The sequence below is a fragment of the Semicossyphus pulcher genome, unplaced genomic scaffold (genome assembly GCF_022749685.1).
Source record: "Semicossyphus pulcher isolate SPU_LCO1_2020_fin unplaced genomic scaffold, fSemPul1.0.p SCAF_7, whole genome shotgun sequence".
Taxonomy (NCBI): domain Eukaryota; kingdom Metazoa; phylum Chordata; class Actinopteri; order Labriformes; family Labridae; genus Semicossyphus; species Semicossyphus pulcher.
In genome coordinates, this window is record NW_027211748.1 from 3701747 (window position 1) to 3717587 (window position 15841).

The 15841-nt window shown below is 38.4% G+C and overlaps 1 protein-coding gene across 2 annotated transcripts; it reads right to left on the minus strand.

Moving 5' to 3' along the window:
- Window positions 1-3661: 3661 nt before the first annotated feature.
- Window positions 3662-14368, minus strand: dusp12 (dual specificity phosphatase 12). Of its 2 annotated transcripts, none has more exons than XM_069684929.1 (8): window positions 14201-14368; window positions 8387-8651; window positions 7320-7433; window positions 6911-7029; window positions 6624-6711; window positions 5715-5806; window positions 4997-5040; window positions 3662-4768 (listed from the first exon to the last, which is right to left on the minus strand). In XM_069684929.1, the coding sequence occupies exons 2-8, from the start codon at window positions 8647-8649 to the stop codon at window positions 4625-4627; spliced, it is 864 nt and encodes a 287-aa protein (XP_069541030.1). In that variant the 5' UTR covers window positions 8650-8651; window positions 14201-14368; the 3' UTR covers window positions 3662-4624. The 2 variants fall into 2 exon arrangements, with proteins under 2 accessions (XP_069541030.1, XP_069541029.1); XM_069684928.1 differs by having other exon boundaries at window positions 4997-5076.
- Between the last annotated feature and the right edge of the window lie 1473 nt (window positions 14369-15841).

Below are 15841 nucleotides of genomic sequence, written 5' to 3' on the forward strand. Positions count from 1 at the left end.
CAATCACTTACTCACACCGAGTATATAATAATACCATGATGTATAAGATAGTAAGATGCTGTGTACTATCTTAGAATGGAGTGAGTCTAACATGAAAACAATTACGTACACAAAACATGAGACAAAATTACGAGACACTTACAATCACATCACATTCATCTTACACGTCATCCCAGTCCCTTACCCTCTACAAACATAACATAAAATAACATATTACACACACACACACACACACACACACACACACACACACACTTTCTATGTCCTGAAGTTATCTTTTATAGGGCCTCATAAATGTACTTCCATACCTCACTGAATTGCTTTGTTTTCTTGTTATCCTCAGACAATGACTTTTCTATGGTCAAATAATATTTCATCAGTTCTTTCCAAATGTGTCAAGTAGGAGCTTCTGTATTTGTCCAGTGTTTTAGAATGAGCTTCTTACAAACAAGGGAGGAGAACATAATCTGCCATCCCATAGGATATCTTATTTTTTCTGCATCCTGAAAGATACACAGCTCAGCTGAGAATTTAATTTCTGTTTGCAAATATTACATATCCATTCTTGAATTTCGTTCCGCACTTTGCTCACTTTTATACAAAGCCAGAAGGAATGCATAAGGGAGTCATGAGAGCCACACGTCACACACTGATCAGAGGATTCTGGGTAAAATGTATGGATTTTATCTCTTGTATAATATATTCTAGTCATCAATTGTATCAACCAATCAACCATCAATAGACTTTCATTTGTAGTAAGATATAAACATTTCTTCCATTTTGTGTTGGCTTCTTTAAAGTGGAGATCTTTATTCCATTTATCATAGAACCTTTGTAGTGGGTACTGTTTAGCTTGTTCCTTCAGCAGCATGTTGTATATTTTGCCAATTAGTCGTTTCTTTATTCCTTCTTTAAACAGAACGTCCTCAAGGGGTCCTGGTACCAAATCATAATGTCGATTCTTGATTTGTCAATGCAAATTTATTCTGAAGTCCTGTAAATGATTGAATCCTGTTCTGCATAATTATATCTGATGAATGTTTAATTCCCATGTACTCCAAGTGGGCCAGCTGAGCTCCATGTTTTCGAGTTTTATTGATGGATTATTCCAGATCTGAACTAAATTGCACTGCTAAAATTTCTTTCATTTTGTTCCATGATTTTAAATGGACTGTACTTAAAGTACCTAACTGTCAATCACATTCATACCCGTTAGCTATGCCACCGGGAGTAATTTGGGGTTCAGTGTCTTGCCCAAGGACACTTCAAGGTTTTTAAAGTCTTCTGGGATGCTACAAGGTCCTTTATTAATTTGCATCTATTCAGTTTTTTCAATGTTCATCTTGTATCCTGATTTTTTGGAAAAATCCTCTATGATTTCCAACTCCTTTGGAAGAGATTTTTTCATATTAGTTAAATATAACATCAGATCATCCGCAAATAAACTCAATTTCTACATTTCTTTATGTTATGCCACTCACTTCCTCTCTCTGTCTAATTCTCTGAGCCAGTGCAAATAAGGAGGGAGATGAAGGGCAACCTCGTCTAGTGCCTCTTTTTAATCTAACTGTCTCAGATAAAGAGCCATTAACACAGACCTGTGCTGTTGGTGACTTATTAATTGTCTTTATCATTTCATCAGGAATTCCAAACATTTCAAGTACTTTAAAAAGATAGGCCCATTCCAATCGGTCGAAAGCTTTCTCAGCATCGACTGCCATCAGCGTCGAGTCCAGTTTTTGCTTCTTAGCATACTGCATTAATGATATACAGGTTCTAATGTTAGTTTTAAGACTTCTATTTTGTATAAAGCCAGTTTGATTGTAGTGGATTATATCTGGGAGTAGCTTGGCTATTCGATTAATTAGGACTTTTCGTAATCATTTTATTGTCACTATTAATTAAACTTATAGGTCAATATTCGGCTGGAGTATTACCTTCCCGCCCAGGTGTTGGTATCACATTGATAACTGCTTGGTACATTGTTTGCAGTAGGACCTGATGTTTTCATGCTTTATTAATAAAAAAATAATGAGCTAATCTGTGTCCAGAATGTAGAATAAAATTATTTTGGCAGTCCATCCGTGCCTGACGCCTTTTTTGGCAGAAAGCGATTAATTGCTCTTTTAACTTCTGATACTGTTCTTTCCTTCCTTTAATCCTCTTTTTGTTCAGCAGATAAACACCCAAACGTGACTGATTTTAGAAAGGGCACTGGGTCGTGGTTCTTTGTTATATCAGATTTATATACATTTCTATAGTGTGCTGCAACTTTTGATTAATTATTTCATTATCTGTTATTGGCATGTAGGAGACTGTATCCTTCAGTGCTACGGTGTGCTTTTTACTACTCTTTTGACTAAAGCACTCAGTTGTTTGAGCGTTTTATTTGCTGATAAGATATTTTCTGAAATCTGCTGAAATATTCTTCCTACAAATCAAAAGCCTCCAATCACTTCCACTACATTTATTTGTATCATGTTTCCCACCATGAAGCATTTGTGAAAAGTTCTATACAATTAAAATGCATTATAACAACTACATGGGCCTCTGGTTCCTTAGACGTCAGCGTAAATCCACACAAAGAAAACATGGTGCAGACGAGAATAGGTGGACGTAAACCAAGTAAGAAGGTGAAGGTGCCGTAAGTGCCCTGAACTATTGAACCTACCTATGAAATTTGACCTTTTCTCGAGGATAAGGATATTTTTATTGTCATTCTGTAACATGTTATACATAAAAAGGAACAAAGTGAGGTACGCAGGTCCCTGTGCTGGTAAATGTCACTGATGGTGGTCTGCATATTTGGTAAGCATATTTATTGGACAAAATCCTTCATGGTTATATTATTATTAAATATTAGATTAGATCACAATGAACTACAGTTTTGCGTCTAACCAGAGGTGAAAAGTAGCGGTAATGTACATATACTGTACATATATACAGTATATATACACAGTACTGTGCTAAAGTTTTAGGCAGGTGTGAAAATATAAATAATAATTGTATATTTTTATCAATTTACAAAATGATCAGTGAGCGAACAAAAGAAAAATCTAAATCAAATCAATATTTGGTGTTACAACCCTTTGCTTTCAAACCAGCATCAATTCTTCCAGGTACACTTGCACACAGTCAGGGATTTAGTAGGATCATAGTCAGGTATCTGATCAACCAATTATACCAAACAGGTGCTGATGATCTTCAATGTCACATGTAGGTTGAAACACAGTCATTAAGTGAAACAGAAACAGCTGTGTAGGAGGCTTAAAACTGGGTGAGGAACAGCCAAACTCTGCTACCAAGGTGATTTGATTGTGGTTTGATTTCTTCTGTTCATTCACTGCATTTTGTTCATTGATGAAAATAAACTATTAACACTTCCATTTTTAAAAGCATTCTTAGTTTACAGCATTTTTCACACCTGCCTAAAACTTTTGCACAGGACTGTATATACACACACAGAGTATACAGAGTATGGATGATATGAGTCATAATAATAGAACGGGCGTGTGTTAATCGCACGTTAAAATAATTTATGGCGTTAAAGGGAACCACAGTGCACCACTTTCTTCACTCCGACCAAAGTGAAATACATGAGAATGATTGTCCGTCATGAGACATGACATGACAGATTTCTGCTACCAGAAACACTACAGAACTGAGGAACATACATGACGACATAACGACATGACAGGTGATACAACACAGCAACAACTGTCTTATAGGGATAGGGATTTATTTGTGGAGTGGTACAAATTGAAGTAGCCTTCTTTCACTCTACAATCTGCGTGGGTCTATTTTCCTTCTCTCTATAGTTCTACTCGTTCTCAAGGCATACACTTTCCTTTTTACTCCCCTTCATTTATATGACATCCATAGTTCTTCTAAAGTTCCTTTTCAGATTCAGATTATTAATACAATATATCATAAATCAATTCTGATATTGTGCTAAGTTACCTTTTTCTTTTTTGTCATAAATGACCAGAACAGAATACAAGTCTCTCTCTATCTCTCTAATCGATCATGGATGACAGAAGATCTTTTTGACAGAAAAAAAGACACATGACCCCCCCTCCACGTCGCCCCCTTCCAAAGGGCAACTCTTGGTAATGTCAGGATCAGACGCTCCTGAACATCTCTGGAAAATGTCAGGAGTGCATGTGTGAAAGGGGCAACATGTTTGCAGTTCAGACCTCCAGGGCCACCACTGATAAGAAAAGATAACAGAAACCATCTAGAGATTTATTGAAATTGATAAATGATCTGGCCAACAGTCTAATACCAATATATATTATGTTCTGTTATGTGAAACAGAGAAAACCAAACATTTCCACAGATGAGAAGCACTATCTATCAATCAATCAATCAATCAATGTATCTTACAGGGAACTATTATTATTGTTATTGTACCAGTGATTCAAAAGAACAAGTTTCTTTGCCTCCTTTAGCTCAAAACTGAGCCAGAGGGTGAGGGAACTTTGGAATTAAATTAAATAGATAAACATTCATAGCATGAACAACCTTTGCTGAAGTCTGTACAAACTGGTTTGACTTTCACTGTCACAAAGAAGTGTGTGTGTGTGTGTGTGTGTGTGCGTGTGTGTGTGTGTGTGTGTGTGTGTTATTTCTGTACATCCAGCGGTCTGATCTCGTCCACTCTGTTGCGGTGCAGCTGGAAAGCAGGTGTGACCCAACGACCACACGAGCACTGATCACCACACCAGCTGAATGAGCCCAGCTTGTAGGTACACTTTGGACACAGCAGCTGCACGAACACAATTAATGAATTAATGGAGCCTAGTGAAATTTAAATATAGCTATAAAATGAATATATATAAACTGACTCTTACTTAAGTGTGTGTTTATGTGTGTGTGTGTGTGTGTGTGTGTGTGTGTGTGTGTGTGTGTGTGTGTGTGTGTGTGTGTGTGTTTGTGTGTGTGTGTGTGTGTGTGTGTGTGTGTGTGTGTGTGTGTGTGTGTGTGTATGCCATACCTGTCCATCCATGACTCCAAGTAATGCCTGTTCCATCCACTGCACTGGTTCAATAAAGAAAGATGTACATTGGATGTCTCCTAGACAACAGTACATTCCTCATGAGTTAAAATATAGTACTTGTTTAATATGTGATTACTGCAGTACACCTTTCCAGAGCAGACATTTTGATTGTCCTGGTAGTAAAGTGTTTGTTATTACTTTAACAATGAGTGTGTGGTGTGTGTTCTACTCTAGTGCCCCTGTAGGTCATGACAGTGTTACAGTGAGGCAGTTACTTTAGATTACAACACCACTGCTGAATTTGCCTGCCTCTGTTGCCACAGAATCCATGCTTATGCCCATTGGTAGGTCATGGGACAGCTAACAGGTATATTTCCCCCAATGGTGGATCAATAAAGATTCTCTTATTTTATCTTATCTTATCTAGGTCATGGTATACGTATACCACCTCATGGTGAGCTGCTCCAAAGCTAACTTAGTTTTCCAACCTGCTTATTATTCCCAATGCCAAAAATATGGTGTGCTTGAATTTGGGCTTAAATTTTGAGATTGTGCAGGAACAGGCAGTCTGCAGTAACAGGCTTCTGTTACTTCAGTTTTGAACTTGTATGTTCATGTTTGTATCAATGACTGTATATATACAATGTTACAATTTCATTTAGCAGATGCTTTCCTGCATGAAATGGCCAGCTAATATGTGTGGTTAATTTCTTACCAGTAACGTTACTGAACTTCTTGTGACCAAAGGCTTGAGCTCCTCCTCCTACAGGGTGACTGAGAATGCTGGAGCCACGGAACAGAATTCGTCTGCAGAGGAGAAGGAGGAAGATAAGTACACGCCTGAAGTCAGGATTACATTTTCCTATTCCTTTTCTTTTAATGAACTCGTGTGATTTCAAAATCACTGAGCAAAAGGTGAGGTTGTCTTCCATAGAGAGCAAAATTGCAATAATAGTAAAAATGTGTATTTAATGCTATTACAGTGTATTTCTTTGACATATGAATTTTCCAATGAAAGCTCCAATTATTATTATGCCTGATGTGCAATGCACAAAGGTAACACTATTATAATCCTCCATACTTATTCTTATCAGTGTATATAATATATTGTTAATAAGACATATCCACTTGTAAACAATCCATAGGTTTATTTATTGAGAACATGATAGGCAACAGACTGAAAACTGAATCTAAGAAAACATGTACATATATCAGTTTTTCTTCTCTGTGGTGACACAGCGTCAAGGGAATTCATCTCAAGATTTTTGGTCTAGAACGGATTGTTAGCTGTTAGCATGCAGATGTCTGTTTATAGAGGTTAATAAGAAGCTAAGTCGTCGTCAGATCACGCTGACGGGAGCCAGGATGGCATTACGGCGGATTATGTTCGGCCTGCTTTTGCTCTCCTCACGGACTGTTTGTCTTGCATACGCCGCAGCCTGCTGATACGTGATTGGTCAATATTACTCGGACTACAAGCGTAGTTCAAACGGAAACCGGAACACTTGCCTTCCCGGAAATCCACGTCCCTGCGTACAGATTATACTATGTAGACGATTCGACTATGTAGATAGAGATTAGATGTCTGCAAAAATCAAACATCAGCAACTCCTCTACCTTTTACCTGCACTTCCTACAACGGTAAGACACTCCAGAGGAGCTAGAGTGGCTGGGGTCAACAGCGAACAGCTCCTTGGGAATTTGCTGCAACTCTGCTCACACACACGCATTCACACATAAAAACAAAAAACACATTTTAGAGTAAAAACACAAATAATGAAAGAAGAGAAAAGAGTTTGATTTGGCCATTGATTTGTATCAGAAACAGTGTGTGTGTGCGTGCGTGCGTGCGTGCGTGCGTGCGTGCGTGCGTGCGTGCGTGCGTGCGTGTGAGTGTGTGTGTTTGGTTACCAGGGAACTTCTCAGAGATCTTTGTCAGTCTGTACTGTTTGTACAGAGGACTGGAGGTGTCAACTTCACAATGCATGGCTTCATACAGACACAGCTGCTGTTCAAAACCACTGTTGACCCTGAAACATAACCGTCATCCATCAATCACATGTCCTAGAAATGTTTTGATATAATTTTTACAACAATATTGTGTTATAATTTCATTTATCAGACGCTTTTGTCCAAAGCGACGTACATCTGAGAGTTAATACAACACAAGCAGCGATCGAGACAGGAGGGAACGAAGTCAGTAAGAGCCAACAAACAGCTTCAAGTGTGATTGACAAACAGACATTTCCTGCCAAGTCTTTTCTTTCCATTTGAAGTAAAGACTTGATCTGGTGAAACAAACACATATACATTAACTTACTGTACATCCTCTTTCACACTCTTTAGTCTTTGGTAAGCCTCAGTGAACCCCAGTTGGTATCGTTTCATTAGATAGGCAGTAATGATGGTGGCACTGCGACTCCGACCAGCCTGGCTGACAAACACATACACACAATTCACTTTACCATCAAATATATGATATGATATATGATGATATTATGATATAGATCATTTCATATTTTCTGTGTTTACATGAAATTTTCCATCAAATCACATCAAATTACATCCTAAATTTCCCTCTGGATCAATAAAGTATCTATCTATCTATCTATCTATTTATCAGAAGCTGGACTATTCAAGTACAGTTGAGGACAGTTGAGTGTCAGATTTAATTTAAACTAATCTATACTAATGTTTATAAATTGTATGAAGTGAAATTAATAGTTATGAGACTATGTGTGACCTTTTAATGGGAAATGTAATCCATTTGTAATTGTGAAGTGTTATCAAATGATTTCAAAGATGTCCCTCTTGTAATAGATCATTTTGAAAAGTACTTTAATAGTTGTTGGTTTTTAGTGCACATGATGAAGCAGGGATTAAATTGGTTAATGGAATACAAGAACAAACATAAGTATATGTCATAAGGCCAAATATTAGTCTTTAAAAGTTTATTTATATATTTATAATTTATGGAGAAAATTAAACACTGTAGATCACATAATTACTGTTTTACTTATTTTTCAGCTGGATAAATGTCTTTGTTGAAAATCAAACGGTCACCACATCATGTGGCTCAGTGGTAGAGTCGGTTTTCTCTCAGTCAGAAGGTTTTGGGGGTTCGATCCCTGACTGCTGCGGTCACATGTCGAAGTGTCCTTGTGAAAGACATTGAACCCCAAATTGCTCCCGGGGGCACAGCCATCGGGTATGAATGGGATATGTAGTTTAAAACCATCTTCAAGTGGTCACAAGAATAGAAAAGCGCGATATAAGTACAGTCCATTTGTCATTTTACATTGTAAGTAAAATGCTGGATGACCACAAGTGAAAGATGAAAACAGTAATAACAGAGAACAGCCAAGGCTGCTGACCTCTTACCCTTACCAGTGAACAAGTGCAGCCCTGCCTTTATCCACTGCCTCCTGAATGAACAAGAAGCAGTCATCCATGTGACTCAGGAGGTCAGAGGTCGTCTCATCCAGAACATTGATCCACTTTTTGCAGAGGTCCCTATTAGAAGAAAGCAGTGGGGCAGGGTCCACAGAGTCCACGGAAAGGATGTGAGAGACAGCTTTGTCAGTCAATGCCTGGCTGTCATTCAGGTCAGCTGCAGTGCCGATATACAGACCTGGATCCACCAGGAGCATGACTGCAGAGAGAGAAACACAGCGCAACCACATCTTTACAAAAACACAAAAAAATAGTAATTTATTGCAGATATTTTAGAACACATTTAATGTTTCATGATTCTTCAATATGTCACACAGCATTGTTTGCAGAGTATTATACAGGACAGGCCAACCAGCAGAGCTGTTTCTTGCCATATGCGGATTATGCGGCTGCATAGCGCCCCTGTAGCCACTGGGGTGCCCCCCAAGCTGCAATACAGCCTCAGTAAATGAGGGGAGAATTAAATTACCTGTCTTTATGTGTAACCAGCCAAGCCCCTCATGTGTAGCAAAGCACTTAGATGCTTAAAATTAAATGTAGAATATAACTGTAATGATAGGGAAGCTGTGGCTTGTGTTGTGGGGTAATCAACTTAAAATCACAATAATCCTGTCAGGCAATGAGTGACTGCATACAGGTATGATGGGACAGACAGCTGCATGTCAGGTCAGTGAGGATGACTGAATCAGAAGCACAGTTACGCGAGTCTGCTGTTCAGTGAATGTGTTCCCACCAGGGTTTCTGTTTCCATCTTTGCCGGTCCACGTGTCCTGGAAGCTTCAATGTTCCGGACAAATGGGTGAAACAACGATCAAATATTATCTGCATTTATTTTGCTTAAAAACAATTGATAGTCAGGCTGTATCAAGGGCGTAGAATCAGGTATGGAAATTACTTCATTGTCCCGACAATAACTTTACAAAAATGTATATATGATACGCGTAATGTTGCACAACCTGCGGAGGAGTCATGCATGAGACAGCCATCACTCTGTCTGTCACTGTAAACAAGGACTCCTGTCAACAGTTCACAGGGGCCGAGTGCACCAGCTAGGCGTAAATAAAAAAGTCTTATCTTTTATGTCCGACTTAGCTATGACCGACATGTTGATTGGAATTGTTACCGAGTGCAGCTAACTGACACCGGTGGTAGCTGTGCCCGGTCTCATAATGCACGTCCAAGTGCACGTTCAAGTGCACACTCGAAAAGCGGTGATTTTACGGATCGTGAAATGAGGAAACATAAATAATCAAGCATGCTGTTGTCCGATGTACATTTATCATGTCTCTCTCCGTGTTCAGAAAGGCCCTATGGCAAAAAATCTGAGCTCAGCGATTGATGTCCAGAAATTTCCCAAACACAGCAGAATATTCACTTAAGATTTGCACAGTTTTTGCGCCTGTTAAACCCGTGCAGATGACACAAAAAACTCCTCATTTTCGAAGCACACGCAGGGGGTTAAATGCACCTCAAACTGTAATGCAGAGCAAAAGGCGTCTGCTCGGTTGCCGTTTGACGACAATTCAACTTTTTCTGTGATCAAAACATGCATTTGTCTGTAAAACTGTCATTCTTGTAATCGGAATACCAGTCAGTCCGGGGCTGTGCGAGGCTCACAGGCACTCTTTGTCAACATATGTGTCTGGAGCCGTTACGCATGACGGGGATTATTATGACGAGCTGCTGCTGCGTACTCGTTAAAAATGAAGCTATATATAGATGACATAATCATTAAAAAAAGATTTCTTTACAAAATTATTCTACATGTCTAGTTTTTAAGCCCGCTGTATTAATGAATGGAATTTCCAAGTGTACCCGAACACACCTCAACGTGTTAGTGATTAGACGCTGCCAAAGGGCAAGGCAATTGTTTTCAATGTGATATTAAATTTGAGTAATTGACATTAAAATGGCATGTTAACTGATACGATTTTAGGTATGAGTGGACATTCTGTCACACAAAAGATGATATAATCAGGAAAATACTTTTTTTTCGTGTCCCTGAACGGTGTGTTGTGATTACGCTCGTCCTTTGAGGTAAGTACATGTCTCCCCAGGCTTCTCACTTACAACACACGGTTTAAGTTTGACATTAAATAGGTGCAGTCAACATTAAAACGGTGTGATAACTGATAATACGAGACTTCACATACGAGTGGAAATACCTGCCTATCTGACAAGCCTGTAAGTCAAAGTACAATTCCCTCAGTGTTGGCTAATGTATAACTGTTTCTCGAGAACAAACGGTTATATAACCGCTAGTTACGGTAACTCAGTAACCCTGACATAAAAGGAATGTGTAAAAAGCTTACCAGTCATGTTGTTAAAAGCAATCAGCTATTAGCAAGTTAAAGTTAGGCTAATCTTTACATTTTTATGAGAAAACATTTGAATGGCTTTAATTCTTACTCCATTGCTCCGGTGCTTGTGTGTGTGTGTGTGTGTGTGTGTGTTTTTAAGACTTATAGCTGCTAGTCAGCATTCACCAGATATGGTATCACATTAGTGTTTCCCACACGGACTATGCCTGAGTGGGCTGCCTCGGTATATCAACAGTCGCTCAAGTATGTTTGCTGACCATTTTATAATTCTTTCCTTTCTTTATCCATACAAAATGACCTCCATAAATGATAACTAGTGGACGTTAACTGCTCGCGCTGCTTAGAGAGAAAACGAGCTATGGAAAAGACAAAAGCAGATTGCAAAAATGCTGAAAAAAATATTAGATCCTGTAGCATCTACTCTTTTTAAGGAACTGCTTCCTGTTTTAAACAGTCCTGTCCTTGATATCATCAACAAGTCACTTTCAATGGGCTCTGTTCCCTCAGCGTTTAAAACCGCAATCATTAAATCACTGCTTAAGAAAGCTAATCTTGATCCCTAAATTCTGAATAATTATGGACCAATTTCCAATCTTTCTTTCATGTCAAAATTATTAGAGTGGGCTGTCGCTGATCAACTTACTGCCTATTTATCCAACAACAATCTTCTGGATAAATTTCAATCTGGCTTTCAGTCACGTCATTCTACCGAAACTGCCTTGACTAGAGTAGTCAATGATCTTTTAGTTACTCTCGATTCTGACTCAACATCATTGCTGCTGCTCCTTGACTTGAGTGCTGCCTTTGACACTGTGGACCACAGCATACTTTTAAGCTGCATGAAGACACATATTGGTATCCAGGGAACAGTACTGTCATGGTTTCACTCATATCTATCAAACAGAACTCATTGCGTTAGTGACAACAATTCACTCTCTGCTTTCTCTCCAATCAAGTTTGGTGTCCCACTGGGATCAGTCTTCGGCCCTTTGCTTTTTTCTATCTACATGCTTCCCCTTGGTGACTTAATCCGCGAACATGGTATCAATTTTCATTGCTATGCTGACGATACACAACTGTATGTACCTGTAAAGCCGTATGACTCTTCCATCAAAGGATGGACAGTCTTGCCTCGTTCCCTATGGGGTAGATCTGAAGTCATAAAAAGGAATTTGTTACCAATGCTGGCTTTTTTGATGTCTTCAATATGGCTCAAATTCCCCCCAAACTGGTTTAAGGGAATAAATTAATTATTATCAGGCTTCGAATGATAAAAACCAAGGTTTTGCCATAAAAAAACTATTTAACCCACCAACCAGCGGAGGAATAGGTTTACCAGATATCTATCAATATTATATTGCATATAACTCAAGATACCCCATGAAATGGGCATACAATGGTGTGAGACAGATTGGTAGTTGGGAAAGACTTGAGGAACAAATTTTAGAAGAACATAAAAAGATTTAACTTCATCAGTCCTGTGGTATAATCCTAAAATCAGGACAGGCAGGACAACCCACTGTTAGACTTCCCATGTGAAACAGTGAAAATCTTACAGAATTGCCTGTCCTTTAAAGGTTATTCCCTACCTTCATGTCCGCTATGGAACAATCCACTGTTCGCTGCAGGTAGTAAAACCCTCCATAATAATGTATGGCAGCAGCACAATATTAAACAGGTGGAACAAGTGATGGAAAGTGGAAATAGGATTTTGGTCTGAAGGACTCTGAATTTCTTTCTTCTTTACAATTAAAATCTGTTTCATTAATTTGTAGAGGCATAGATATTGGAAAGAATAGCATCTTGGATGATAAACTAAAGGGAATTGCTGGCAGGAAAGGCACCCTCTCAGCAATGTACAGGCTTCTATGTTCAACCACACCTGACAACAATACTCAAACTAAAATTCAATGGGAACGTGACATGGGCACACTTATATCTACAACACAATGGGAGTCAGCACTTGGAAATAGTACAACAATATCAAAATGTGTAAGATACCAGATTATACAATTAAAGATTCTACACAGGGCCTATATTACACCCTGTGTATTGAATAAAATTCATTGCACTTTATCCAAACTGCTGCATGGTTGTAAGGTAGAGGGTACACTCATGCACTTACTGTAGCAGGTACTGTCCATTTGTCAAACTATTTTGGTCCGACATTGCTAAAGACTGGCCATGTTCTCTTAAAACTGATTTCAAGTCTTGTCCAATAACTTGCATTTTAGGTATGAAGTGGCCACTGCCCATATAAAGACTGTACAGAGTATTATAGCATTGGCCTGTTTAGCCGCCAAATGGATCATTCTAATGAACTGGAAAGAACACAAACCAAACTGTTTCAATCTGGAGAACTGGCGCAGCATCTTTACGGATTTTTATCTATGGAAGATGCTGCTCTAACCCATCATGTCTGATGATGCTCAAGATCCCTGTTATCTTTAGAGAACATATCTTGATGAAGTCTGTAAAAGCTCTATGTAATATTTAACTGACTGCCTCAGAAAATAAAGAAATACTTTTTTTTTTAAAAACTGGTGTTATCCACAGTTTGACACGCCTTTACCAATCTATCCACTATGTTTTTTAAAGCATGCATACATTTATACTTCAGACTCAGTGTGCTACGTATATTCTGAATGAAAGTATTAACACATTAAAGCTGTCATGGCATAAATATAAAAAAGAGAACATGAACAATGTTTATTATAGCATTGAACAGGTATCGTCACAGTCACTTGCATGACACATCGTTTTAAACGGATTTGCAGGTTGGAGTTCCCTTAGACTGTGCAGCAACTTTCTGACAGTTACTTGTAGACAAGTTTCTATCATCCGTGCACGTCAGTGCTCGGGCATCATAAAAACGAGCTCTGAGATGGCCTTTGCAACCACAGCCGCACACAGCGGAACATCACAAGTCAACTCAAACTTCACTGAAAAGACACTGATTAATTGACATAGGTAAGCAGTGAAGTACATTCGAGTCGTTTATTTTACTCGTTTGTGTACTACGGACTCATAAGCCACGCCCACATACATCTGCGACAGCCACCAGTTAATTCAACACCAGTTAAACTGTGACACCGGAACGTCAAGAAACTTGCCTAAACAACCGTGAGGGAACGTTCGCAGCGGGGGTCCAGCAAACGATCTTCAGTTAACGTTCACGGAACGTTCCCTGAACGGAACATTGTTTACTGGGACATGTGGCTGGGCTGGCCGAGCATTACGATCTTAGTTGAATTTTTGATAAAGGTTTTACAACAGCTGTTTGACACTCCATGACAGACATTAAGGTTAGTTAAAAATACATTTTAAGGGCTTTACCGAGTCTAAATCACGACAGAGGAACTGAGATGGCGCATTACCATGAGCCCATATTTCCTATAACAGCATGAGCACGCAACTGTTAACTCACCTAGTTGGTTGAGCTCAGCCTCCCAGTTGTTCAAGATATCCCTCTGAAAATCTGCAAGTTTCAATTATTTACCGCTTTAACTTGTGATAGACTCAACTAAGAATTGTCCCAAAAAACAAAAAATTACGCCATTAGATAAAAAAAATTGGTTGGTTTGTCTTTCATACTTCTTCTCTCTTCTTCTTTAGTATTTAATGGTGGTTGGCAAACCAGCTTGAAGGTGCATTACCGCCACCAACTGGCCTGGAGTGTGGAACAGGAGATAGTGCAGAAAAAAAACTAGATTCCTTTAATTAAATCTGTTTCATTTACATATTTAATGATCTCACCATATTAGCTGCTACACTACCCAAAAGACCTGACAGTGAAAAGTCCTGATGTTTTGCCTTACTGTGTGACAGTTAGAGGTGATCCCTCTGAATATTCCTAAATGCTTTATTTCTGGCTTTTATGGCTTTGCTATTGTCGCTATTCCACCAGGGTACATTCTTGGTCCGTTTTGCTCCTGTTCTCTTTGGAATTGTTTCCTTGGCAGACTGTAAGCTATTATTTCATTAAATAGTTCATCACTGATATGTTCACATCCATTCGATAGCTTCCATCTATGAATTGTCTTTCCCTTATTATAGTGAATCTTTACTCCAACTGTTGCCATTACAGGGTAATGATCGCTGCCTATTGTATTATGTTTTAACACATTCCATGTGCTTACACCTGATAAAGTACTAGATACAAATGTCAGGTCAAGTGTTGAAAATTAAATTAAATACCACAGAAAATCATAGGCTATACATTGTTTTTCCCCCTCCCTCCCCATAAGACACATGGGTATTCAAATTAGGAATACTAATGACATCAATAACGAAACATTTCAATTAATAAAAAGGCTGAGAATAAAACTAAATAATAAAAGAAAAAGAAAAAAAAGTCTATGTAACCCTGGATGATGTCTCCTTAGCCCTTATTCAGAGTTATGTCCTATCCAGTCTCTGTGTTGTGTTGTTTTATTTTATTGTTTGTAGATAGGAGATGAAGTGCAGAAGAGTCGTTCTTTTCTTGCAGTAGAGCAGTGCAGTGTCTCTCCCTCTTTATTTCAGCTCATCACCTTCCAGAATGGAAACAGAGTTGTGTTAAACAAAATAAAATAACTGTCTACACTCATATAGACATTCATTCACCATGGACTGCGGTTATTACACAGGATTTTTCCAGGTAAGTAAATAAAACTTCCCCAAATAAAAATTAAAAAAGCATTAAATTAATATGTGTAACATAAATATAGTGGTTAGCTAACTTTCTGCCCTCGTGATAACAGTGGTTTCTATGTGGACAAGCTAGCTCACAAATCTGCACAATCTTGTGGATAAACTCGAACAAATGAACTTATTCTTACACCTAACTGTAGTCATACAATATTACACTTAACATTCATATTTCACAAATAAAATTAATGAATGGCAAATCATCATTTTAATATACACGCATACATATATAAAGCAGATCAAATCTCATGTCTTACAGGCTATTTATCACTATAAGTCAATCATGTTATGTTATTGCACATATTGTGATATATAAGTTAATCAAATTCTGTCTAGAGGCTTGGACAAACAGGCCGTTTGTTCAAGCTATTGAGAGCTC